Source organism: Tursiops truncatus, chromosome 21 (assembly GCF_011762595.2).
Source record: "Tursiops truncatus isolate mTurTru1 chromosome 21, mTurTru1.mat.Y, whole genome shotgun sequence".
Taxonomy (NCBI): domain Eukaryota; kingdom Metazoa; phylum Chordata; class Mammalia; order Artiodactyla; family Delphinidae; genus Tursiops; species Tursiops truncatus.
The window spans coordinates 22391421-22418415 of NC_047054.1; the positions used below are offsets into that span (position 1 = coordinate 22391421).

Consider the following 26995-nt stretch of genomic DNA (forward strand, 5'->3'; position numbering starts at 1 on the left):
TGTTAGGAGTAGCACCTTCCAAGCTCCTTACATCAGAACTGGGACCCCCAGACCACAATGACTTCTTAAAATATAACACTAAAGGCATGATCTATGACAGAAGGAAACTGATAAGCTAAATTTTTATTAAAATTAAAAACTGTTCTGCAAAACATACTGGGTAGAAAATGAGAAGATAAGCCACAGACTGGGAGAAAATATTTGCAAAAGATAAAGCATTGCTATCCAAACTATACAAAGAACTTGTAAAACTCAATATTAAGAAAATGAACAACCTGAGTAAAAAATAGGCCAAAGACCTGAACAGACACCTCGCCAAAAAAGATAAACAGATGACAAATAAGCATATGAAAAGATGCTTAACTTGTGGCATTAGGTAAATGCAAATTTTAAAAATGACATACCATTACACACCTATCAGAATGGCCAAAATTTGCAACACTGATGACACCAATTGCTGGGGAGGATGCAGAGCAACAGGAACGCTCTTGTGTGCTGGTGGGCACACAAGATGGTACAGTCACTTTCGAAGACGGTTAGGCCGTTTCTTACAAAACTAAACATACTCTTACCATAAGCTTCAGCGAAAGTGCTCTTTGATATTTACTCAAAGGTGTGGAAAACTTATATCCATACCGAAACCTGCACACAGATGTTTGTTTATGGCAGCTTAATTCACAATTGCCAAAACTTGAAAGCAACCAAATGCCCTCCAGTAGGTGAATGGATAAATAAACTGTGGCATATCCAGACAGTGGAATATTTATTCATTGCTAAAAGGAAATGAACTATCAAGCCATGAAAAGACATGAAGGAAACTTGAAAGTTAAGTGAAAGAAGCCAATCTGAAAAGGCTACAGTCTGTATGATTCCACCTGTATGACATTCTGGAAGAGGCAAAACTATGGAGACAATTAGAAAAGTGGTTGCCAGGGGTTTGGAAGGGAGAGAGATGAGCAGGTGAGCGCAGAGGGTTTTCGGAGCAGTGAAAATACTTTGGTGATACTGTAATAGTGAATACACGTCATTAGACGGTTATCAAAACCAACAGAATGTACACCACCAAGAGTGAACCCTAATGTAAACTGTGGGCGTTGAGTGATTGTGACGTGTCAGCGTAGATCCATCAGTTCTAACAAATGGACCACTCTGGTGGAGGATACTGGTTAAGTGGGAGGCTGTGCACGTGTGGGGCAGGCGTGTATGAGAAGTCTCTGAACTTTCTGCTCAATTCCACTGTGAAACCAAAACTGCTCTAAAAAATTTAAGTCCATTTTATAAAGAGAGAGAAGGATAGAAACATGTACAGTCAAAGTGTATACATACATACTTTCTCTTTTCGTTGAGAGAGGAGACATAGAGATGCACATGAAGAAATAAATATTAAATAAAGAAAAATAGTTAATTAATTTTGACCTAATTCCTCCTTTGACTTCAAGGAGGTGAATAGTGTAAACATATATTAAAGAAACCTGGTATTTTTAATTAGTTTAAAACTGGGGCGAGGGACTTTCCTGGTGGCGCAGTGGTTAAGAATCCGCCTGCCAATGCAGGGGACACAGGTTCGAGCCCTGGTCCGGGAAGATCCCATAGGCCGCGGAGCAACTAAGCCTGTGAGCCACAACTACTGAGCCCACGTGCCACAACTACTGAAGCCCGCACGCCTAGAGCCTGTGCTCCGCAACAAGGGAAGCCACCACAAATGAGAAGCCCGCGCACTGCAACGAAGACCCAACGCAGCCAAAAATAAAGAAAGAAAGAATAAATAAATATATAACTGGGGAGGACAGAGGGAAAAAGCAAATATTCTCTATGTTTCCTCCACTTTGAGCTCAGAACCCGGTTTTGTAGACCAGTGCTCCAAAGTTCAGACCCTGGAGAAGCGTGAGGAAAAGAGAACAGTTAGCCAGACAAATCTTCTCCCAGGCGCTCACTCAGTGTATGACATTGAAATAGAACTGATGTTCCCTTGCTTGGCACTGGGGACCAAGCTACAAGGTGAGCAGCTGTGTTCTCTATCTAACTATTCTTTAAAATAAGACAGGAGAGTGTTTACAAAAAGAATTGAAAGCAGGGACTCAAAAAGATATATATGTTTTAAACTATTATAAGCAATAGTCAAATGACAAACTGGGGGAAATATTTGCAATTCAGACTATAGACAAGGGGGCTAATCTCTTTCATAGAGAAAGAGTTCCTGAAAATCTGTAAGATAAAACAAATCAGGTAAAAGTTATGAACACACGGTTGCTAGAAAAAATACAAATGGTTCTTGAATGTGTAGAAATTGTGCAATCTCATAATAAAAGAAATGTAAGTTAAAATAATAAGAAGTTAACACAAGTTACCTCTCAGATTGACAAAACTCAGGAATTTTTATAACAAAGTGGTGGTGAGTGTTTGGGTAAAAAAGCAGTGGGTGGGGGAGAAGTTACATAAATATAAACACACTATACCTTCATGTGCTTACTCATAACTGATTCTCCCAGAATATCTTCTGGGTGAGTATGTCAAAATCTGGTAACACTGGTAAACACGGGTAACCTGGGTGTTGAGAGATAGTTGAGAAGGAGGCGTTTTATCATATACACGTCTGTATTTTTAAAACGTCTGATCTGTGTGAATAAATTAGCTACATAAAGAAATTAGGAGTGAGTCAAATCATTTATCATTTGACTTGAGGCGATTTCCACAATACACTGAGGGAAGCAAGATGCAGAAAATTGTGTATCGTAGGATCTTGTTTTTATAAAGCAAACAATACCAAATAAAATCCCTATATGTAGTTATACATGTAGATACATGGTATATGTGCTTTATACCATATAATACAATACATTATATTGTATACAACTCTATGAGCGTGCAAAGATAAGGAAGGACACGTGATCGTTAACAGTGGTTGTCTGCAGAATCTGGTGGAGGGAGGGAGGGAGCTAAGTAAAAAGAAAGTACTCTTTAACAATATGGCTGACATTTTTGAAAGAAATAACTGTGTGGGTCTGTGTGCGTATATATATATTTTTTTATGTCTTTCTGTCTAGAACATAGAACAAAGAAAGAAACATCACCTGCAAGCCACAAAGAAGTATAGAACATGAAAGCATGTGTATGTATCTATGTATGTATGTATCTATGTATACATGCACCCACATATATATAGAAAGATGGCAAGGGAACGTTGAGGGTGATTGTAACAGAGATACAGGATTTCAGAAGATTTTTTGCTTCCTAATATTTAGATTGTGTTTGAATTTTTTTTTTTTTTTTTTTTTTTTTGCAGTACGCGGGCCTCTCACTGTTGTGGCCTCTCCCGTTGCAGAGCACAGGCTCTGGACGCGCAGGCTCAGCGGCCATGGCTCACGGGCCCAGCCGCTCCGCGGCATGTGGGATCCTCCCGGACCGGGGCACGAACCCGTGTCCCCTGCATCGGCAGGCGGACTCTCAACCACTGCGCCACCAGGGAAGCCCATGGGTTATATTTTAAATGGGGTTACATTGTTGTAAACAAATATCCAGAATCGACATTCAGCCTAATTACAGAATTCAACCTATAAATCTACCGTCATACTTCTATTACTTAATGGTCAGGTGTTCTCTATGATTGAAAGATAAATCCCCAACTGTTACTTAAAATAAAAAGGAGACATATACAGACATACCAGACAAGCGGTAACCAAACGAACGTAGACATGGTATTATTGATTCCAGACAAAGTGGGCTGGAACATTACCTGGAAAATAAGAAACATCACCTACAAGCCACAAGAAGCTGTATCAAGCACGACTTCATGCATGCAAGGCAACATCGGAACACAGAAAACACAAACTGTTAAAGTCTTCCACTATGATTCTGATTTCATCAAATCCTCCTCGTATTTTGAATTCATTCCTCTAAGAAACTGACAAAATAAAAATGAAAATATCAGGGAGTCGAATATCATATTTAACTAACTTGAACTTTGTACCCAAAAGCAGAGACTGTACATTCTTTTTGAATGTCTTTGAAACATTTAAAATAATTGACTTAGCTAACATCTCAAATATTATCCTGTTATCAGGGAGGAAGAAAATTTCCTCTACCTTTCTACGTTATTCTGGCTGGTCTAAGAATTAAATTGACATGAGATAGATTGACAGGAGAAAATCACACAAAAGTTGAATGACACATATCCATCCATGGGAGAGACCCAGGAAAACTGAGTAACTCCCCAAAATGGCTGAAACCCTCACCTTAAAGACCGTCTGCAGCTAAAGATAAAAGAGGATGTTGGGGGTACTGATTTGGGACTTCAGAGGGGAGGAAGGCAATTTACGTGGAGATGGAAAAGCAAATGTTTGGTAAATAAATGTTTGCTGGGCCTGCAGAGACAGTGGGACCCAGGAATTTTAACAAGCGGACTTTGCTGGGTTCCTCTTTGTCTACTAGGTTATCTATGGTGATGCTCCCTTCCTGGAACAGGTCCTCTATCTGCATTCTTTAGGGGAAGCTCAAAGTTTCTTCCTGAGTCTTTTGTTCCTTGATTACTTCCAATTCGAAATAATCTGCATGGCAAAAAGACACTTAGGGGTGGCAAACTTTGCTACCTGGCACTGTCAAACACATACATTTATAAAATGCATAAATAAAAGTCTTGAAGTAATTACACCAAATGGCTCATTTTGGTTACTAAAAGTAAAGGAAAGTGGGGTGTAGGGCAGGGATATGGAGACGGAGGAACTTCCATTTTTCCTTGTATGTATTTGTGTTCTTTGAAGTTTGGGACAGTGAACATACGTATTCATATTCGTGTATTTTCATGTATTTATCATTAAACAAATTTACTGGTGTATAATTTACCCATTTTAAGTGTAAAAGTCAGGTTTTGTTTGTTTGTTTAGTAAATTTACTAAATTTAAGAGTTGTACAAACACCCAAAGTGGTGATGCAGAGTCAGCTTGGGAACACTATGATGGAGATGCCTGGAACTCCAAGGTCAAGTTCCGGAGCTTTTCCACTGAACTTCCCCATGGCAACTAGTGGGGAGCCAGTTTCCTCAGCTACTGCTCTGGTTAAGAATAGATTCCCTGCTTTCACAAGAGACTTCAGCGCCATTTCCAGAAGATCTTCAGGGCTCCCTCCTCTGTCTGTGCTGTCAGCAGTGAGCTCCCTGGAACTCCTATGGGTTCTTTGCTACTTCCTGCACAATGAAGTGCACACTTCTTCAACCGCTGGGTCCTTGGGCTGGACCAAATCTTTATGGAACAAGTCATGAAATCCGCAATCTCTAGGGTAAGAGATGACTTTTCTCTAAAGGAAAGTACGTGTTGGAGAAACTGTCCCTTTCACCTTGTTTTTAACTTGTCCATCCAGCCTCTCTCTTCCAGGAAGAGAACTGGTCAGATCTCAGGACACCCACTGGACTACATTTTCCCCACTGGGTAAGGTCCTCACACCTCAAGATTAGCACATTCATCTTATTCTTTCTCCTGCTACAAAGTCTGCACCTTCCCCTCTTCACCTGCAGCTAAGAAGCTAACTTAGTGTGGGGCTTGCTCTGTAGACAGAGCTCTTTTGTGTTCATTGGGTGACAAGGTCTAAGCTGGCTTGTCAAACTCAGCTCTTATCTAAGACCCACTGTTGGGAGGTAGCAGACGTGTGCCCACATGACAGATGTTACTTGCTTCTAACATCCTTGGATGAAAATCCCAGTCTAAACCACCCCAGCCCTGTAGCTCTATGTGCCTCCAGAGATCCAGGGAAAAGAATCTTAGCAGGGGCTTGTGGGGATGCGTCTGTCTTACCCAGAGATCCTGGGTAAGACCTTTGTCTGCCTGTCCCAGCCTGGCCGCCAGACACAGGGTTTCAGTAGCTCTGTCCACTGGTCGTGGAGGATCCAGAACAATTCTAACTGTTCATATTGTGCGCTCAGTTGGTCCCTGTGCCACTCACTGTGCAGCAGGAAAGACACCTCAGGTGGACCTGAACAAACCTGACGTAAGTGCTAATGGGGAGAGGCGGGGAGTTGAAATCGGTGGTGACGTCAAATACTCCTGCCTTTATTTCCTCCTTCGAATGTGTTTTTTCAGCTTTCTACTTTCCAGCATTTTTTTACCTAAGGTTAGGTTTATCTTGTGATGCTTTCTGGATCACATGGGGCCAATATAGCATAAGCAGACAGTATGCATAGTGGTTAAAAGCTGTGTTTTGGTCCTTGGACGAGGTCTTGGATGACCAATGTCTCTGGATTAGGGGTGAAATTTGCATTTTCAGGTTTCCTAGTTAACTCTCTGTTTATTGGTGTGGTGGTTTGAAAAATGGCCACGATGAATTTTTTTTTTTTTTTTTTTTTTTTTTTCACTGTACGCGGGCCTCTCACTGCTGTGGCCTCTCCCGTTGAGGAGCACAGGCTCCGGACGCGCAGGCTCAGCAGCCATGGCTCACGGGCCCAGCCGCTCCGCGGCATGTGGGATCTTCCCGGACCGGGACACGAACCCATGTCCCCTGCATCAGCAGGCAGACTCTCAACCACTGCGCCACCAGGGAAGCCCACTACGATGAATTTTTGACATTCCTTCCATCCAGAGGCAGGGTTTGGCTCGCCTCCCCTTGAACCTGAGCAGGCTTGAAACTGCTACAACTGATAGAGTCGAGAGGAAGTGATGCTCTGTGACTTCTGAAACCAGACCCTAGAAGGGGGTGGAGCATCCACCTTGGTGGCTGGAATACTCGCTGGAGTTCTCATCCGTCTTGTATGGACTCTGACTGCTCGACTGGAGAGGGTGCATGTAGGCGCTCAAAGCGACAGTCACAACTGAATTGTGAGTCTGTGAGTCGACAGCCAGATCAGCTGCCAGTCCTGTGAATGAGCCGTTTGGATGGTCAGCCTGGCCGAACCCCCAGATGACAGCAGCCCAGCCAACAGTGGCCGCAGGAGAGACCCCAGTGAGAACCACCCAGCAGAGCCTTTCCCAGCTTTCTAATCTCCAAATTCCTGAGCAAAGGAAAATGGTTGTTGGTCTACACAACTAAGTCCTTGGGTAAGTTGCTACAGTAATAGTGATGTGATCAGAATAATTACGGGCTGCGGGTTGTTATAACGGCAGGGGATTGAAGGGAAGGGAGACGCTAGAGGTCAAGCCTGTATCAGGCAGTCCTGAAACCAGCTGTAAGTCAGAATCTCTTGGTGGGAGTTTGTGCAGTCTCTGACTCAATGTCTTAGATGAGCCCAAGAATCTCTATTTTTAAAATAATCTCCTATAAAAAAATTAAAACTATTTTTATCACAATAGTGATAGATGCCCAGTACAAAAGGATATAAATCTTACCCCCCAACCTTGTGACTCTCTCTTTTCTTTTTTCTAATTTTCCTGCATATTTGTTTCTTCAGGTGAAATCGGGATCATTTTGCCATGTTCCTCCCAAATCCTGTTGATGTTTTGATTGAGATGATATTAAATGCATAGGTTAATTTATGGAGAAATAAAATCTTTTCAATACTGAGTCTTTTCAGCCAAGAACGCGGTATGTCTTTCAGATTTTTTCAGATGTTCTTCTATGTCCCTTGGTAGCGCTTTACCATGTCCATCAGCTAGGTCTTGCCTATCTCTGGTAAAGTTTACTGTAGGCAGTTTATCTTTAAGCTGATATTGTAAATGGGATCTACTACTTCTATTTTATTTTTAATTGATATTTTCATATAGGAAAGCTATTGATTTTTTCATGTTCATTTTGCAATCAACCACTAGCTGAATTCTCTCATTTCTGATAGTTTTTCAGTTGATTCCCTGGTGTTTTTCAGATACATATCATCTGCAGATAATTTGGGCTCACACTTTCCAAACTGTATACCTCATTTCTTTCCCTTGCTAATTGCAGCGGCCAGTGCTTCTAAAATGTTAAATAACAACGACACAGTGGACATACATGTTTACTAATATGATTTTGGTTTACAATTTGGGAAATTTGTACCAATGGAATCTGATAGAAGCAATGCCCAGATCAGCTTTGGGGAACCACTGACATATCATCTTCATCCGTTTATTTTTTCTGTCTGGAAGCATATTGCTATTTCCATGCTACAGGATATGAGAGAACATGAGGTCCGTAAAACTTCCTAAGATTCTGTGAGCCAGGATGGACCCCCTCGTTATTGATGGGGAAGGGTGTGGTAACTCCTTGTACAGGCTTTGGTTATAGCCCTAGTCACTTGTGCTTTAGGCTGTTTAAGATTGACTTCTCCCACCTGGGAGTCCATCCTGTACTTGGCACAAAGGAGACTCTCAGATGAAGGACATCTGTCTCTTATCCTTCACTTCGTCCTGTCTCTCTGACTAGAGAAATCAGGTTCTTGAGATTCCTATCCGCCTTCTCCTGTCACCTTCCTTGAGTGAAGTTTAGGGAGCCCACAGATCTGACCAGCCTGTCTCCACGGGACATGGTACGCAGTGCACAAGATTATCAAATGACCCAGATCTTCCAAGTCATGATATCAGCACAGTTTTTCAGGAAAGGATAAACCAAGCCAGAGGTGGTTGAAAATGTATTTATTTTTCTTCAAATGATCTTTTTTTCAAGCAATAAATAAAAACTGACATGTTTGACTTTTCTAAAAAACAAAACCAAACAAAAAATCCCCTAGACTATATACATCCTACAGAAATACAAGCATATCAAATGTAGAAATGACATCACTCTGAAAGATGGGGCTATTTACAGAAGTTACAAGTATTGCATTGCTCTGTCTTGAAGAAGCCTCTTTCTCCTATGACTCATAAACTCTAAGGAAGGGCAGGGTCCTCTTCAAAGAGGTGGCACTCTCCATCCTTCTCGATAGACAGGGAAACTTTCAGGGAAGAACATCGACATCCAGACACTGTATTCGGATTCCTAACAACGCTCCGCAGATCAGCTGGCTTTCAAGGGGCCTGAAAGGCCCCTCGTTCAGGAGGTCACGTGGCCCCTGAGCTCCTGACAGAAACCATCTCGTCCCTCAGCAGAGCTGAGGGGACTGACCATGAGACCACACTGAACTAGTGACAAACCCCTGGCTGTGGCTTCTGCCAGACAAGCCAGCTCTGTGTTATCAAGACCCAGCTTCCAAGAGCACCTTGCCATCCAGAAAGTAGCTTCCCAAACTTGGTTACACACGGAGAGCACCTGGGGAGCTTTGAAACCTACTGATGCCTGGGTCCCTCCTCCAGAAATCCTGCTGTACTTGGTCTGGGATCGCCTGGTAGCAGGGTTTCAAAGCTCCCCAGCTGAGGCTGACGGGCAGCCAGGGCGAACCACCACTTTACCAACTAGAGGCTTGGCGGCCCCTCCAATCTCACAGCCCCTTCCCCTCACATTTGAATCACCCGTCCCACCTCCCTCTGCCCATCTTCCCACGGATTCTATGTTTTTTCTCATGGCTTCCCAACCTTTTGGGTAACTCTCTGGAATCGGGCTAGGATGGGTACCTGAGGAACATGGTCTCAGGAGGCCACGACTGAGGCTGGGAGCTCCCGGCCACCGGCTCACAGGCGGCTTCAGCCGAAGACTGCTCGGGGGAAGCTCCACGGACACACTTGGGTCACACAGAGATGCCGGGAGGGAAGCGGCAGCATTCTCCAGTCTCTACGGAAGATCCAGAGTGCCTACTGCCTTTGTCAACAGCACAGTTGATCTTCGGTGTAAGTGGCAATGCCTTCCAGCCACGACACATATTTCACGTCACCAGAAATCACTCCATGGGAGAGACACCTGTTGAAACCCACTGGCCATTTGGACAGACCCTGCGGTGCTGTCTTCATTACAGCTATTCCAAGTCATCAAAGAGGCTTCTGATGGGGAAATAGTGACCCAAGTCCCTGTTTCCAATCAAGCCAATTTCCTATTTGATTTGTAAGAGTTTTGGGGCTGCTATTGGGTACAAAGAAAATGGCTTTATAAATAGTGGTTTGACGCTGTGACAGAAGACTTGAATTGGAAAGCAGGGAAAAGACCTGTCTGGCGCAGGTCCTGGGCTCCGACCGTGTGGTTGGGATCCAGTCTGGGAAAGCAGGATACACGAGTTTTGGCCAATGTACACTCATTCTGTAAAAAGCTACCTTCCCTCCTCTCTCAAGCAGTCCCTCCTGCGGGCCTATCTGCTTGTGGGAACCCACACTTTTTCAGACAGGGCTTGGGAAAGGCAGGACAAATGATGCCAACACAGGCTCATGTTTATGGAAGGAAATGTAAGGAACCTGGTCCTGTCTGGGATGTGGGGCTGAGAAGGAGCATTCCAACACTATTCCAACCTTGAGGCTTGAAGTTATTTATGGGTGAACAGGAATGTGCATCACTTAGATCCTCAGAAGGCTAAAAAAACCCAAAAACAAAACCAAAAAGCATGCTCTCGCTTCTAGACAAGTTTGGAATTACCTCTAACCTGGTACTGGGTAACAACACTGTTTCACGATACTACAAATTAAATAACACGTGGTTTGTCCCGTCCTCCCTCCCCCCAAGCCCAACCCATCTCCTTCTTTCTCCAAAAGCCATTCCTCCATCTGGAAAGGGCCCTGAACATGGCAGTATCCCGAGAAAGGATTCTAAGACGGCACACGAGTTCCCTGGATGCCTGTCACAGAAGCCAAGCAGCCAGCCCCCCCACAGAGTCTGCCCGACTCTTCACTCACTCTCTTGCTGTCCTAGACTTCCAAGGGACCTGAAATGGGGTGTCCACTCCCTTCTTTTTATTCACCTATTCACTTTAAAAATATTCACCGACACCACGAATTTTAAGAACCCAAGAATTTGTTGGTGTACTTCATTCCAAGCAAACCCCCTAAAATTAAAAACTCTTGATTTATGCAAAAGAGAAAAAAGATGGTGCTTCCACTTCCAAAAGGATCCATTTCGGGTCTATCTCTCTTAGCTGGGTTCCCCAATGGCCTTGCCAAATGATTCACTGCAGGAAAAGCTGAATTGCGCCCAATTTTTTTTACGAGCACCTTATATGATATGGCATTTATCACAGATGATATACAAGTTCTCAGGCAGGTCTATGAGAAAAATGCTTCCACCGCCACAGTGAGTTATTGATCACCAGAAACGGTTGTATTGTTGTGGTTTCAAATCGCTTCAGTGGCCCATGTGCCCAAGAACCAAGTGCGCTCCACGCTCCGTATTCGCGGATGCAGTATGCGCGGACGCAGTATCCGCGGATGCAAGAATCAGCGGATTTACGCATCCACGGATTTGGGTATCCGCGATGGAGGGAAGGGGTGCTGCAACCAATCCCTGGCAGATACCGAGGGAGACTGTAATGAAAAAGTAGTCCCTTCCTTTCTTCCTCCTCCCACCCCACCCTGCCCCCTTCTCAGCGGTAACAAACGCAAGCTGATCATCATGCTAACTTGAACACACCACTTACTTCCTAACTGCTTTGACGTCTGCATGCTGTTGTGCTCTGCTGATCCACATTAACATAAATATATTCTAAATTCACCATCACTAGACTCTTTGTACTTACATACTCTGAGGAAATTCTTAATAAATACTTTTATTTATTATTAAGCATAATTATTCACCTGTTGGTGGTGACTTAGAAAGGAAAACCATGTCCTAAAAGATTTCTTTTAAAAAAAAAAAAATCCTGTAACTACAACAACAAAAGGACCGAGCACACAGAACCAGGCACTTCTGGCAAACTTGTTTTTATCTTGTCCCTTTCCCTCCCCTCCCTCCCTTCCCCTCCCCCTCAACAGAACTGGGTGGGCACATTTGCCAGGATCTGCGGGTTTCCTAACTTCAAGCCTTACTGCTGAAAAAAATGAGGTAAGAAATTCCTATCTGAAAAGTAAAACTGACGCACAAACCAAAACCCAGGTCTTCCCTGCCTGCCGAGGAAGACATTATTGCTCTAAGTTGGAGTGTTGTGTTTGTTTGCGTTAAATATGTATTCGAAGTCCTTATTGCCATTCTAGCTGGCCCCCGGTTGGCCAAAGAGAGATGGATGGAAGGAGCTCTGTCGCCCCCTGCGGGCCAGTCCCGACCTGCTGCCCGCACAGGGCGCCACCCAACCCGGGCTGAGAGCCGACGGGTGTAGGGGAGGGAGGATTCGAGAGGCTCTAACAGCTGGGGGAGGTGGTGATGGGGCTGTGCAGATAGGGCAGGCTGCTGGGCGCCGGGTGCCCCCCGACGGAGACCGGGAAGCTGAAGACGAACTGCGACGTAGGGGTGGGAGTGGCCTTGCCCCGCTCGCGCAGCGGCCCCGACGGGCTGGCGGCCTCCACCGCGCAGGACGTGGCCAGCACCTGAGACTCGAACTGCAGCAGCTGCCCCATGAAGCTGAAGTTGGGCGAGATGATGCTCCGCCGCTGCTTCACGAACTCGAAGGCCTCCTCGAGCCTCACGCGCTTCTTCATCATCAGGTAGGCCAGGCAGATGGTGGCCGAGCGCGAGATGCCGGCCTGGCAGTGCACCAGCACGCGCCCGCGGCAGTCCTTCACCGCATCTGGGGCAGAGAGCGGCGCGCCGTTAGCGGCGCCCAGGTCCCCATCCTTCCCGGAAGGCGGCTGCAGGCGGCCTCAGCCGGGACGAGGGTGCGGGGAGGACTGGAGAAGAGGGGGCCCTGCGGCTGAACCCCTGAAGGAACAGCGCCTCCCAGGCTGAGGCCGCGCAGGGAGGAAACCCACGGGGGGAGGGCCTCTAGAGTCCCACCCCCGCTAGAGTATTTCGGAGAATTACGCAAACAAATGTACTACGCTTAGGAAATACGCAGCTGGAGCTGGAGCAATCCCCGCACACCCGGCAGGGTTTTCATTTGCAGGAACAAAAACAATGACCCAATCCTCCTTTTGTCTCCCTCCCCATCCCCAGAGTCTTATCCTCTCGACACCTGGGGACGTCCAAGGAAAAGGTCCTTGGCTCTGTAAGCTAACAGCACCTGCTGTTTGCCTAGGTCCGTCAGACTATCCAGGGCCTGCACAGGACCCCACGGGCAAGCCTTCCTACTGAGGAAGAGGGGAAACAGGCAGCCCCCCCCCCCCCCGGATGGCCCTTCCTAAGTCCCTCCTTCCACACACCAGCTACACGTGGTTCCCTCTTCCCTCCCATCCTCCCTCCGCCAGACCTGGGCCCAGCACCCTGGCCTGGGAGGACCCAGCACCCTGGCCGGAGCCAGCCTACCGATGTACTCGATGGCCACCATGAACCAGGAGCTGATGTCGGCCTTGTGGCTGTCCTCCACCGGGATGCACTTGTACTGGTAATGTCCTTCAAAGTGGTTCGGGCAGTCAGAGGAGACGTTCAGCAAGGCTGTGATCCCCAGGGCGTCCAGCATGTCTCGCCGGGCTGCGTGATAGGCACTGCCGAGGTAGAGGAAGGGAAGGATCTCCACGGGACCCCCCTGCACCAGAGAGGGAAAACAAAGCGCCCCCCACCCCCCACCGGCAAACGTCATTAAGTGAAAGGCAACTGGGCAGGGGGCTGGGACGTGTGGGGCGGGGAGAGGGAAACCAGTCTCAGGTGGGCTTTCATGGGCCCTGGGGACACTGCCCGTGGACCCGGCCCCTCCAGGTTTCCCATGTGCCGCTCGGGCCCCGGCAGGGAGCGATGGGCTCTGGCCTTTCTGCTCTGCTCTGCTATGGGCCCCACCTGCTGGTTCAGGCAGACCACTTCCCCCGTGACAGATGAAGCTGGCCGTGCCCCGCTGTTTGTGACGCGAAGAGCTTACACCCGCTACCACTGAGCTACGCGGCCTAGGCGCTTATTCGGCTGGATACGCCTTCACTTGGCAGATGAAAGGCAGATGCCATGTCCACCTCACACGCAAGAGGAGGCATCCTGGCGAAATGAGGTAACGCTGGCTTCACTGACGACAATTCTCTGAGTCAGATCAACACAAGTGATCTCGGATTTGGGGAGCAGAGTTGCTGGACCCCATACATTCACTCCATTTCCATCTAAAGGAAAGGGCTGGAAGAGGTGGGCTTGTACGAACTGTAGTGGCATAAGCTGCTTTTCTTGGGAGAAGGGTTGGTTGATCATTTATGTCCATTTAGCATTTACAATTAACTTGTATGGGGGGCGGACAGCCGAACTGCTTTGAATCGGGCAGTCCACATGCTTCTGGCCTCCTTCCTTGCTTGTCTGCACATAACTCTAGAGACTAAGTCAGGGACGTATGTGTTTATATTCTTTTCTTAGGTGAGGGTAATAAGAGAGGGAAGGGGAAGACTTCCAAGGAATAGTGGACTCCACCTAACATCACACCCCGATACTCAACACATTCTCCCCACATTGAGGCACTGCGTCCAAAGCCTTTGACAAGCAGTCCTCTTCGCACCTGGTCGTGCAGTGGGGTGCCGCAGGAGCTGCAGCCCAGGTCCAAGGACTCGGCCGTGCTTGGGGGCACAGCAGGTGGGATGGCTGCCAGGGCCTTGGTTTTAGAACAGAATTCCGGGTACTCGGAGGAAAACCTCTCATAGCCACCTGTAAAGTAGAAAGATATTCAGGTTAATGGGGTCGCTGAGCCAGCAGGAAACCACAAAGAACTTGAATCCTACCTGATGGAGGAGAGCTGGTGGGAAGCTGGGGCTGGTTGTACCTACATTTGACACTAGGTGGCGCTGTGGGCCCAGAGATAATGGCTATGGAGACCTTTTTCCCCGGGATGCAGAGATTACATTCGGCCAAGACTGCATCCTGAAAGCGGGAATGAAAGCTTTAGGGACAGGACTTCAGATTGGGATGCAGATACACAAAGGAGGATGTGCTGGGGAGATGAAGAAGGGATAATTTCTTTACAGTGATGACAAAGAAAGAGGGAATAGCCACTGGGGGTTTCCATGAGCACTTCAGCTGGCCCCTGGGCCCTACAAAAATGTCTGTCATCCCCCCACTACAGCCCTTCTTTTAGAGAAGTTCTCCAATGTGGGAGAGAATAAAAAACTATTACCCTGGCACCGGCCCTTCTGGATCTCAGCAACAGAACAGATGCCAATCGCACGGCCCCATGAACAGCTGTTCCATGGACATGGGGCCAAAATGAGAGCAAACGGGCTTAAATCTAAATAAATCCCTCTTGCTACATACAGGTTTGGGGCAAGGGAGGATTTCCTGACCTGAGAGTTGCTAAGCCCTGGAATGGTTCTCTGTGGGGTCGTCTTCCGGGGAAGGAAGGTCGTTTAAGTAAAAAGAGATAAACGGCCAACTTCTCTGCAATAGTGTCAGTGCCATTCAGGAAAGGGCCGGCTGGGCGGACGTGGGCAGAGATGCGGGCAGAGATGCAGGCAGAGGCAGGCAGTGAAACACACCAAGAAGAGAGACATTCAGCCTGTATATCTGATTTTCTTGTGATCTCTGGGACTTCCCTTTGCGGGACACTTACCATCTATTGTCAAGGTTTGGCCCTGCTTGTATTTTTATTTTTGCAGTTTCTGTTGGACCAAAAATGGATTATAAATGAATTCAGTAGGGTCTGCGGGTTCTGGAACAACCACTCAACTGATGGTCACATAGGCAGCTAGCCCGTTACGTCTTTATGACTAAGTGATAGGGTGGGAGCCACTGTTCCCGATCACCACTGTGCAAAGCAATTTTCCAACATGTGACGGTTAGTCAATTACTTGCCCTGAATCCCAACCCTAGAAACTTCCGCTTTGGAGAGGAAAGAAAATTATGTTCGCCACGTCATTAAGGCTTCCAGAAACAGGGCAGACATTTTTTCCTCTCTGACTGGAGGCCTCCTGTTTCCCCCACTCCCTCCCTCAGGCTATAAATGGATATTTCTCTGGTCCCAGGCCCTGGCTCCTGCTGAGTCATAATGACCAGCCTCCCTGGAGGGAAAACCTGCTAGAGGGGCCAGTACTGCCCGCTTCAGATGTGCTGGTGGCCTCAGTGGACTTCTCTTCGCAGGAGCGGCCTCCCTCCCGTTATCTCCCCCATCTGTCCCCTTTCCCTATAAAGCTGTAAACACCGCTGTCCCAAGTGCGGTGTGTGCGGGAAGAAAAGCCAGCAAGTGCCTCTAGCTGAAGGCCCTGGGATGGGAGACTTCGGGAGACAATGCCCTTTGGAGAAAGCGGAAGGAGAAATGGGTCACTCAACCAACGGAGGTTGATCATCTATATGAAAAGCCATCACTTGTTATTCTAGAGACTTCTACAGGATTTGAATTTTTTTTTTTTTTTTTTTTTTTTTTGCGGTACGCGGGCCTCTTACTGCTGTGGCCTCTCCCGTTGCGGAGCACAGGCTCCAGACGCGCAGGCGCAGCGGCCATGGCTCACGGGCCCAGCCGCTCCGCGGCATGTGGGATCTTCCCGGACCGGGACACGAACCCGTGTCCCCTTCATCGGCAGGCAGACTCTCAACCACTGTGCCACCAGGGAAGCCCAGGATTTGAAATTTTTTAAGATGATCCGTGTCTTTATTACAAACTTTGAGCTAGTAAAATACATTTTTTTCAAAGAGATGCAAGGCATGAGTGGTGCCCTCCAAAAGCTCATCAGCTAGACAGGCCAACAGTCACAGGAGGGCCAGGGCCCGGCTCCAAGGTCACGGAGGAAGAGCAGGCCTGAGGGCAGCAGGAGCTAAGGAAGCTCAGAGTGGTGGGAAGAATGTTCTCGCTGCTGAGAAGGTACACGACAGGGCACCAGACTGAAGTCCTGAAGAGCCTCGCCTCTGCAGTCGGACTCACAGGTCTGGGTTCAATCATCGGCTGTGCAGCCTTGGGGCCGTCACTGAACCTCTCTGAGCCTCTTCCTCATCTGTACAATGTGATGAAGCTTCCAGGCCAGGAGTCTCCTGTGAGGACTGACTGGAACGGCCAGTGCACTGCACCGGGCCTCGGGGAGAAGCTCAATGAAGGTTTTCTTTTTTGGTACCTACAGGTGACTTCGGCTTTACTGGCAACTTCTCAGACCCTGGACAGCCTTCTCCTCCTGGGCTTTACTTATTTTTTCCAGTAGGCATCTTGAGAGCTGGTAATTAAGACAGCAGAAGAACAGGTGCTGGGCACTTCCTGAGCCCTGAGTGCCCTGCGCAGTGAGGGACATCTGCTACCTCCCAGGGTCAATCGTCAATCAATCCGGGGCGGGGAGGGCCCAGCAGAACCCTCGGAGGGCTCCAAGGCCAATCACACCTGTGCAGGGGAGGGTGCAGGTGGCCCAGAGGCCAGACCCGGCCTGAGGGGGGCTGTCTGTCGTCACCCCCAGGCTGCTCATAGCAGGACAGAGAGACAGCAACTGTCAGGAAAGGCACCATTACAACAAAGTGGAGAAACACGATTACTGAAGAGTCTGTTCCCTCTGGGGGGTTTTCAGAGAACAGGCAGAAAGGAACCAAGTGAAGAAGCAGATCTGTTCAAGGGACAGGAACAAGGTGAGGGCTGCGTCCCTCGGTGGCAGCGGTGGAAAGGTTTTCCCTCCTGAGCCGTTGCTAGCTTTGGGGGCAGTCTGTGGCTGGTAGTTACAAGGAGCATCACCAAAGGATCTTCTTCTGGGGCCGAGGTGCTGCACTCAGGCCAGGCCCTCGGATGAGCTGAACGTGCCCTGGTGGGCCTGGAGCTCGCAGGCGAGGCAGTGCAGACACAGGAGTGCAGGTCAGGGGCCATTCAGTCCACACCCCACCCACAAGGCCACACGCCAGGAAGCCACCTCCAGGTATCCCATGCGTGTTCATAAAAATGACAGACCCTCTTAAAAGGAAGTGTTCATTACGTGTCAGGCTCTTCCCACACAGGTATCCAACCAGTAGCCCTAGAGGAAGGCATGACAAGCCCCAGTTTTACAGAAGAGGAAGCGGAGGTGCAGGGCAGCCCGCAGGTAAGGGCGGGACCGGCATTCAGCCCACAGAAGGGGCCTGAAAGCCCCTTTGAAGCTGGCCGTCAGGAGCCCACCCTGCTGCTTGCCCACTGCTGCCTCCCCGGTGGGCCTTCTCTAGGGGCCTTGCCTGCTGGTTTCATCACGCGAAGAAAGAGTTTTCACGCAGAAACAGAAGGCATGTGAACAGAGCACTGCTGACACTTCACCAAACTGCTTCTTTCCGGTGCTTTTCCAGGTAGTCATGGAGGAGTCGTGACCAGCGTTTTTCTATTTAATGAAATAGAATAGAAGCTACTTGAATGCGCTGCATTTACAGAGCGTGTAATTTCATGGCACTGTGCTTTCAGGGTGACGGTCCCCATCACAGGGACTTCAGCTAAAGCCACTTGCTAGCTCTTCTTCCCCCACACACCGCCTTGACTCCAGCCCGAGTGTGGCATTAGCCCCGTCGGTGTGGGGCTACTGACACCTGGCCAGGTGATGAGCTTACTGGAGGGTACCACTCACGTCTTACATCTCTTGGGAAAACATGTATTTTAAGAGCTCAAATTATGTAATAAGCACACGGATCATTTCACTTAAAAAAAAATTCAAATCATCTCGAAGAATATAGAGTAGCTCTATACTGGGTCATGGCAGAAATGAAACTGAATTTCTTAGGGTGGGTGGGATTGAAGAAGACTGCCCCCAGCCCCCTCTCCTCCGTGCCTCCCTTCCCAGCCCACATCTGTGCAGGTACCAGAGCCTCGGCCCTTCCAGTAAGTGCTAGATTTAGATCTCCAAGTTTTATCCAAAACTCATGAGAGGGAAAGCTTATTGTCACTGTAGACCCGGAGGGGAGCGCTCTACCCCGTGACCCCTGCAGATGTGCAGGGTAGACACAGCAGACAGGTGTGGATGCATCCCAGCTCCGACTGTGGAAGCCCAGCTAACACATTCCCTCTAAGTCCTGTTTTCCACCCTCCAAATGTAAGGATTCCAGACGATATCATCTGTAAGTTCCAACATTCTGTGATCCTGAACGTTCACAAACCACTCATTTGCAAACTACACACTGACAGCAGGTGCCTCAAGACCTATATTTCCATCTTCTGAACACATTTTCACAGCACAAACGCCAATGAATTCCCACCTGGTTTTCTCCTACGTCCTATTGCATGTAATTCTGTAACAGACATGCTGACTAATTTTGACCCGTTTTTCTCATGTTCTTATTTAACAATATACCTTCTAGTCTTAAAGCTCTCATTTTCTCAACTTCATTTTAAAATTTGAGAGTCTTGGGGGGCTCGGGGGAAACAGGACTATAATTTTCCACTTGATTCCCCTGAGGAATAACTACATCTAAGTTCCATTCTGTGTTCCTTTCATCTTCTCACAGAAACTGTAGCTTTGAAAACTGGCTGGCCTCCTGCTTATGCAGGGGTGGGAGTGAATGTGGGAGAAAGTCCTTGGGAAAGGGCAGGCTGGCGTAGTGCTGGTCGTCTCACCATAATAGGACTCTTAATGGGGTCTGTGATGGGAAAGACTGTCTCTTGGTGGTGACGATGGTCACGGATCTTAACGTGGCTGCCAGGTTTTTCCTGTGACCCTCTCCACGCTCAGAATATCACCGGTTCACAGACAGGGCTCATGGCCTCGCTCTCTTGGGACAGCTTATCAATACGAGGCAAATGTTGCCCAGCAGGCAAGTCTGGGGACATTCGAAGGTCCCTTGGCTTTGAGAACTTCCCTTGATGCGGGTGTTGACCTAGGAAGCGCCCCTCTAAATGCTGAGCAGCATTTCCAGTTTAGCTAAATGGGCTTCTCACCTTGGGGCTCGGTGTCAAGACCTCGGTCCCGGGCCAGCTGGGCTGACACCTGATGCCACACTCGGGCTGGACCTTGTTTGCAGCCCCTCCCAGAGTCCTTCTGTGCTATCTGCTCCGTTCAGCAAGCCGCCTTCCGCTGAGAGTCTACATTTCTTCCTCTCAAACTTCCTCTTTGTTAGATGGGAACTGCCTCCCAGCAAGAAAACCAGCTATCTGCTTTCAGATGTTCTGATTTTTTTCAAGGAATTTCTTGGCCCTTTAAAAAGGCCACCCTTTCTCCTCCCTGAGTTCTCTGTGCAGCCCACCTTGGTGGGGACAGCCACCTTTCCTGTAAGCATCCAGGAGAAGCCCAAGGGAGCTGCGATAGGCTTACGGACAATCAGGTTGCCACTCTCAATTTACACCTACACCCTGTCTTTAGTTGCTTTTGTTGGTTGGAAACATCCAGTTCAAATGATGCAAAGAGTAGTGAGTTTGCTTCATTCCTTACAATTCTTTAAGGCTTTCGACTAGGGGTTAGGAATTACCTTTAAGGCCTAATTTTTTTTTTTTTTTTTGGTAATTCTAACAATTCTTGGCTGTCATGGGCATTGTGTCCTGTTTGCAAGGAGAAAAGCCAGTCCTTTTGCCTTTGGGTGAAAGAGGTGTTCAACCTTAGCGTCCCCCAGGACTCTGCTGTTTGATGCCACTGACCTCCTGGAAACGAGGATGGACAGGGCAAATGGACACAGAGAAAGAAAAGACAGAAGACAGTCACCCGAACCCCACCCATAGCATTCATTACGGGCCTTAGTGGCTGTTTTCACAGGAAGCATAATGTCAGGTCTGTATGATCAGGCCTGGGGACTGCTGGGTAGGTGACTTCCAACCTGGAAGGAGAAGTTGGAGTATTTAGTTGATCTTCCCAGTTTCTCAAAACAGCTCCAGGACAGCTTTTAAATCAGAACTTGAATAAGACTGACAAAGGTCATGGGCTGAGACGAATTTTAGATAGAAGGAAAAGTAAGATAATGTTTTTATATCTGACATCTTCTGCAAAACAGACTGATTTATTTGGAGACTGTGGGAGGTAAAGGAAGACTTCTGTTAGGGTAAGAAAATGCTCTTTTTGTCTTTCTCTATTGACCCAGGGTGGATGGGGTGGGAGCGGTTGTCTAAAACCCTATTCCAAGGATCTATGAGGAGTGAGAAAGGGATTTCAAAGGAGACGTGTACTGTAATAAAATCTGAAAAGCTAAACTTTCTAAACTGTCCCTAAAAATGTCTTACAGGATTTTAAATAAAATGAGCTTAAAAAAAAGTTTATCCCAATGGGAAGCTTTTACTAGCCAAAAGACCAGAAAATGTAGTGATTTGGGTTACTGCTTTTAGCAAACCTTGGGTAATATTAGGAAATGTAAAGGCCAGATAGTATTTCATTGATAGAAAGTAAAGTTTACTCTTAACTATGAATTCTTGCCTGTAGTATTAGTTATTAACTGCCTGCAATGAGTAACCAACTTCCTGCCCTTCAAAGTGGCAGAAATGGGAAAATCGGCCTTTAAAAATGCAATTAATTGGTAGAATTAGATAGCCTGTGGCCAGGAAGGGTAATAGAGCTTCTGAAAATGCCCAGCTGTTTTTACTCTCCCTCCAGGACGGCAGACACCAACAATCAGTCTTCCACTGGCTTAATGTCTGACCACTTTTATTCCACACCCACCACTGCACATGAAATGAGACTCCCAGGAAGGCCCATTGGCTGCAAAATAAAGGAACAACTCCGGTGGGAAAAAAATTACCCAACCCCTAATCAATTAAGGCATTTACTAAAGATAATCTAAGGGGCTTGTCTCCCCCTGTTTCCCTTTAGTTCCCCGTCCCCAGCTCCCCCCTGCCCATGAGCCCACATTTCCTGCCATTCCACTTCTCCAAGGAATGAGAGTGCAGGAGGCATGGCTGTCCTCCCCCAGAGGCACGTTCCCGCAGCGCTGGGGGAGCAGACCACGCCCATTTCCTTCTGCCCTCATTAGGGATGCCTTTCCAGTAGAAGTCAAGAAGAAACAGGACCTGTGTGGAGAGCGCCTCTGCTTAGCACATAAATGAAAATACGCAAGTTGAATAGACTAGGACCCAGTTAACCTCAAAGATGTTCCACCACCACTGCAGAACAAGCTGGAAGGAGCCCCCCCCCCCAGCCCAAACTCTGTGAATTTTAGGCGGCTGCTTCCAAAGGCAGGCTCCCTTTGCTCAGAAAAACCCAGCTGAACCTCTCCTGGCTCCTCCCGGGGGGCCTGTTCCTGGAGAGAGAGAAGTTCGGTCCAGGCCTAGACACTTTCCGGCTCAGAGGATGCGGACTTTGAGAGGCAGCGGGCCGTCCTCCCTGCCCGCACCAGGTCAGACAACAGGAGGCAGTGCAGGCCTCGGGAGGAAACAGCCCTTAAAACACGCCTTTTCCGTGGGCCAGGCACCTCGCCAACCGCCAGGGGACTGTCGTTTTACCCAGAGGCTGCCCGTCCAACGCAGCCTTCACATTAGCATCTGCCTTGCGCCGGGCGGCCGGTCCGCAGGGCGGCTCTCGGTACAGGTCTGGCTCCGGGCTCTCCCGGCGGGATTCGCGGGAACCAGGGAGGTGCCACGAGCCCGAGGCGGAAGCCTTAAAAATCTGTCTCTCTCCCCGGGAGCGGGGCCTAAGTGTCTGCGCGCCCGGAAACCCTAGGGCGGTCCTCTCCGGATTTCTTCCAGGAAGAAAAACAAAACAGAACGAACCCAGACCCCACGTGCGTCTGCCCTACCTCGAGAAGGGTCCTGTGTTCAGGGCCCGCGCAGGCAGGCGCGCGATCGGGCTCCAAATCAGGAGCGATCGAGGTCAGCGCGGCACGGAGAACACCCCGGCCAGCCCCTGCCACTCGAAGGGACTTTGGTCCCAGAGACGTTTCTCTCCTCGTCCCCACGAGCGCCGGCATGCCGGCATCATGCAAGGGAGTGCAGGAGGCGTGCGTCAACAGCCCGGACCCCAGCCCGGCGCTCTACCCGGTCCGGGGCCGCGTGGCTCCCGGCACAGCTCGGCGCCAGGGCAGGCGGGGGCCCCGGGCCCCCTGCGCCCAGCTCGCCGGGCTTAGCCGTCCTTCCGGCAAGGCCCTTCCTGGCACTTTCTCTTAAAGCGCTGGGAGAAGGGAGGAGCGTTTGGTTTAATCTGAGGTGCCAAAGGCCGCCCTCGTAGAGAAAGAAAAATCAGCAAAATCGCCTTAGTAGTTCAACCAAAGGTCAACAGCAGCATTTCCCCAGCAGCTGACAGGTCAAATGGCCAGGAAACAACTGCCGAGAACAAAGTCCCCCGCTGTTCACGGGGGCAAGCCTGGCCCGCCGGCACTGGGCAGTGTTGTGCTTTTTGGCAGGGGCGGCGGGGAGAGGTTTCCGCCGCGCCTCCCGCCCCATCTCCCTTCCTCTCCAGTGAGCGGGTCTGGAGAGGGCAGGGCAGGAGGGAGGGGGGCCAGGGGCGCCGACAGGGAAAGGGGCGGCTCTTTGATAGCCCGGCTCCGAAACGCCTCTGGACTTCGGAGGCCAAGACCCGCCGCGGGCGAAGGAACTCGCGGAATGCGGCGCGGGAGGAAGGGGCACTGCGCGGCAGGGGCCCCAAGCAACCCGTCCGGCTCCCCGCCGCCCGACGCCCGGCAGGTGCGGTCGGCGCCCCCGTCCCTCCAGGTACTTGGGTAGCCCTCAGCCCTTTCGGAGTTTCCGACTTGCACATTTGACAAGACCTCCCCTCCCCAAGAGTTTCGCACTTAAGCGCGCGCCGCCATCTGAGAGTCGAGTCTGAACAAAAGGTCGCACTTGTCGCAGTTTGAGGCCCCGTCCCGCCTTGCGTTCCCCAGATACTCGGACCTCCCGCCTCCCGCTCCGGAGCCTGGGGATGGCGGGAGGGGTTGGCGACCCTCCAGCTGGAGCTCGGAGTTGGGCAGCAGGGGAGGAGAGAACAGATCGCTCCACATCAGGCCCGCAAGCCGATCTTCGTTTTTGCGTTTAGGAAGGGCTGGTTTCCAGCCGGACCCGCAGGGCCCATCCCATCCCCGCGCTCACCCTCCTTCACCCCCTGCCCCATGTCTCGGGATCTCTGGGTCGGACTCAGGGCGGGGCCCAGACACGCCAAACCAACAGGCCTAACCTCTCCCCCACCTCCCGCACCGTGGCACTTGGGAGCACTTCCCTGGACTCGAAGGTGGGCAACGCAGCTGAGTCGCTTCGCCCGCAAGACCAGACCGTTAGTGGCTGTAAACAATCGCAGAATCGCCAGGAAGGGTCCGGAATTTCAGGTGACGGAGCCCTCACCGTCTCTGAGGACCTCAGGACCTCGCGCTTGCACACAAACACACAGAATCCTTGAACACCACGCGCACACACCAGTACGCACAAAGGAGTGCGCGGGGGGGATCCCGCAGCCACGAGTCCCTCCAGGCACTTCTTCTCCTGCCCACTAAGGCTCAGGCAGCGGAGCCCCGCCGCATCGACCCTCCAGCTCGCGCCCGGCGCCGGCGTTTACCTTTGAGCAGGCAGATGTCGGTGCGCTCGGCGTTGCGTCGCAGCGCCTGCACCACCAGTGACACGGTGCTGTCCTCGCGGAGGCTCTCGGCGCGCGGGCTGCGCTCGTCGTAGACGATGACGGCTGAGTAGAGGCCGGAGCGCAGGCGGGCGCGGACCTCCTCCTCCGCGGGCAGGATCTGCTCCAGGCTCACCGAGCCCTTGGCCCGCCGCCGCACGATGGTGTTGCAGCGCACGTTGACTGAGCCTCGAATGTAGCCGGCGCTGTGCGCCAGGAACGGTCGGCAGTCCAGTAGCAGGCACTTGCCGCCGCTCAGCAGACCCAGGGCGCCGTGGCTGCCGCTGCCGCTGCCGCCCGCGCCGCCACCGTTCTCGTCCCGGTTCATCAGCCTTTTGAGCACGCTGCAGTCCATCTCCCGCAGCTCCTCCACCGTCACCATGGTCGCCAGGAACCGCGGCTGCTGGGCACGCGAGGAGGCGAAGGACGCCCGGGCCAGCTAGGCTGCAGGAAGGGGCGAGCGGGGGCTAAGGGAGAGCGCGGGCAGAAGTGGCCGCAAACTTGGCCCTTAGGGGCTCCCACGGCCGAACCTCTTCTCCCGGTCCCCTTCCTCCCACAGACTCGCAGTTACATAGCAGTCCGAGCGGCCTCGGCGCCAGGCAGCACGGTGCCAAGGGGGAGGTGGCGGTGAGGGGAGTGTGTTTACGGGAGAGGACCAAGGGCTTCTTTCCGTTGTCGCCTCTATTGTATTTTGCCCGTTGTGCTGCTCTGGCCGCCGTTCCCCACGAACTGCCGGAGCTCCACGGTCTGCCCCAGCCAGAGTTTCCTCTCCTCGGCTTATGGATTTATTAATGCTCCTCTGCTCTCCCCCGGGAGGGGGCAGATTCATTACTACCTCGCGAGGCCCCGCCTCTTTCCATTCTAGGTCGCGAGCCCTGCTCCGCCCCCCGCGCTCGCTCCCCGCCCCCTCGCGACTCCCCTCGCCCCGCTGGTCCCACCCCCTCCGCCCGCCCGGGCGCGTGAATGGAGTACCGGCCGCTAGCGCCCAGTCACGGGGACGCGACGTCACAAAGAGCGGAGTAAACAGGGCGCGCGGCTCTCGCCGCCAGGCCCATTCATAAAACCAAGACCTAGAGGATGAGGGAGGAGGCCTCCGACCCGCGGGCGAGCCGCAGCGCCCGGACTTCGTGAATGGAGCTTGGCGGCGCCTCTCCCCGGCCTCCGCGGCCCGCGTCCAGCCCGACCCGAGTCGCCGTGCAGCCATCGCACCCCGCCGCGGTGGTGGCGGCGGCGACGGGCAGAAAACAAAGTCGCCAGCCGAGAAGCCGGCCTAGCGGAGGCCTGGGCTCGGTTTCGAGGTTTCATTCCTCTTCACCTCCGTGCTTGCCCCTTACCAGCCTCGCAGGTGTCCCCCACGTACCCAAGTGGACTGGGGAACCCTGCACCGCATCCCAGCCGGCCCGGCCCTCCTCGCCCCAGGCTCACGGAGTGCGTTCGGCCCGCCAGCCGTTTTTTCTCTTGCGATTCCTCAGCCATGAGCTTCTGCCTTAGCCTGATCGATTTTCATCTTAAACCGTTAAATCAGCTTTATAGCTTCCCGAGGAACGTGGGCAAACCCCAACCCAGACGATGAAAGAGAAAACCCTCCCGCCCCAAAGCCCAGTTAATAGGAGTGAGGTGTGGAGTCTGCTGCTTTACGACCCGGAGGGAGGCATTAATTGAATCCGGAATGTTGTTCCCAAGAAGGAAGGCGGGAGCGCCACTCCCTTCCACGCTTCCTAAAGATGTTTATTTAACCCTGATGCGGGAAAAAAAAACCCCGACGTTTTCGGCTTTTGGAAAAGTCCTCACCCCATCTTGTACTCGTGTGAATTGTCTTCTCAGGAAATGACAATTAGGGTCCACACTTGGTGCGAAGCTAGAACCACGGAAATTGACGCGTAAAGGATTTAATACGCTCCACGGCCGATTCAGGTTTCTTTGCCTTGCTTTTTCCAGGTCAATTCGCATTTTTTCCCGCCCCCGTTTTTACTTATGCATTTCGTTTCCCAGAGGCCGCTTTTGCCAGGGGGTGTGTGCGCGCCTCGGTGGGGTCACGACAGAAGCCAAAAAGTATTCGCCCATCTTGCCAAGTCTTGTTAGTGAGAATTAACCAGCGAGCTGGGAATTACAGGACTCGCTCCGGGCCTTGGTGGCAGCGGGGTCGAGTCTTCCAGTCTGGCTCTGCAGAGGCAACAAGGGCCGCAACCCGCGGGGTCCCTCCCTCCCCTGAGTCGGCCTTCCGCTCCGCCTTTGTTCCCCGCGGAGCGGCTCTCCGGAGATGTCACCTCCGGCCTCCAGGGCCACCCCTCCACTCCCCAGCCCGGCCTCGGCGGCGGCCTCCACTTCCGAAACCTACGACCCGCGCTCCCCTCCCGCTGCGCCCGCGCTCCCGGACCCCCAGCCCAAGCTGAGTGCGCCGCGAGGAGCGCCGCTCACCCGTGGGGATACTCCTTTTTACCTCGGGCTCCAAAATGGCTCTGCAATGCACTGATCCCGTCTCTGTTTAAAATTTACTACTTTGTTCATCGTGGATTCTTTTCGTGGGGGGGGGGGGCACTAACTTTGTTTAAGGTACTACATTAGGATATTTATTTTGACCACTGACTTTCGGGCTCCCCCTGACATTTTGCACACGAGGCGCGTGCTCACTCTAGCCCCGGGCCTGGAGGAGGCCACCACTGCGGACAGACCGAGGCCGCGGGTCGCTGCGGAGGGGCGGTCAGCGGTCAAAGGCTCGCTGCTTGGCTTCTCCGCTGGGAAGGGGTCTGTACTCCCTCCAAGGGCAATGGGGGCCTCTGTCTGGTTTCTCACGTGCTGAGGTGGCCCTGAGTCTCCGTGTAAAGACTCACTCTCCC

The 26995-nt window shown here is 50.8% G+C and overlaps 1 protein-coding gene and 1 long non-coding RNA gene across 3 annotated transcripts; both read right to left on the reverse strand.

Annotated features, from left to right (window-relative positions):
• Window positions 1-8510: 8510 nt before the first annotated feature.
• DUSP4 (dual specificity phosphatase 4) lies at window positions 8511-24956 on the reverse strand. 2 transcript variants are annotated; one of them, XM_073798698.1, is made up of 5 exons: window positions 22357-23492; window positions 14517-14655; window positions 14297-14442; window positions 13138-13357; window positions 8511-12463 (listed from the first exon to the last, which is right to left on the reverse strand). In XM_073798698.1, the coding sequence occupies exons 1-5, from the start codon at window positions 22525-22527 to the stop codon at window positions 12078-12080; spliced, it is 1062 nt and encodes a 353-aa protein (XP_073654799.1). In that variant the 5' UTR covers window positions 22528-23492; the 3' UTR covers window positions 8511-12077. The 2 variants fall into 2 exon arrangements, with proteins under 2 accessions (XP_073654799.1, XP_004310484.1); XM_004310436.4 differs by lacking the exons at window positions 14517-14655; window positions 22357-23492 and adding an exon at window positions 24102-24956.
• On the reverse strand, window positions 21248-22350 carry LOC141277512 (uncharacterized). The gene is made up of 2 exons (XR_012329008.1): window positions 22064-22350; window positions 21248-21631 (listed from the first exon to the last, which is right to left on the reverse strand). It is a non-coding gene; the product is annotated as an uncharacterized lncRNA (long non-coding RNA).
• Window positions 24957-26995: the final 2039 nt, after the last annotated feature.

Coding starts and splice junctions, on each gene's coding strand:
- DUSP4 (XM_004310436.4), bottom strand. CDS start 24,540: ATGGTGACGGTGGAGGAGCTGCGGGAGATGGACTGCAGCGTGCTCAAA. Junction 13,358..14,296: donor GCACCCCACTGCACGACCAG/GTGCGAAGAGGA, acceptor TCTCTGGTGCAG/GGGGGTCCCGTGGAGATCCT. Junction 12,464..13,137: donor GGTGGCCATCGAGTACATCG/GTAGGCTGGCTC, acceptor TCTCTGCCCCAG/ATGCGGTGAAGGACTGCCGC.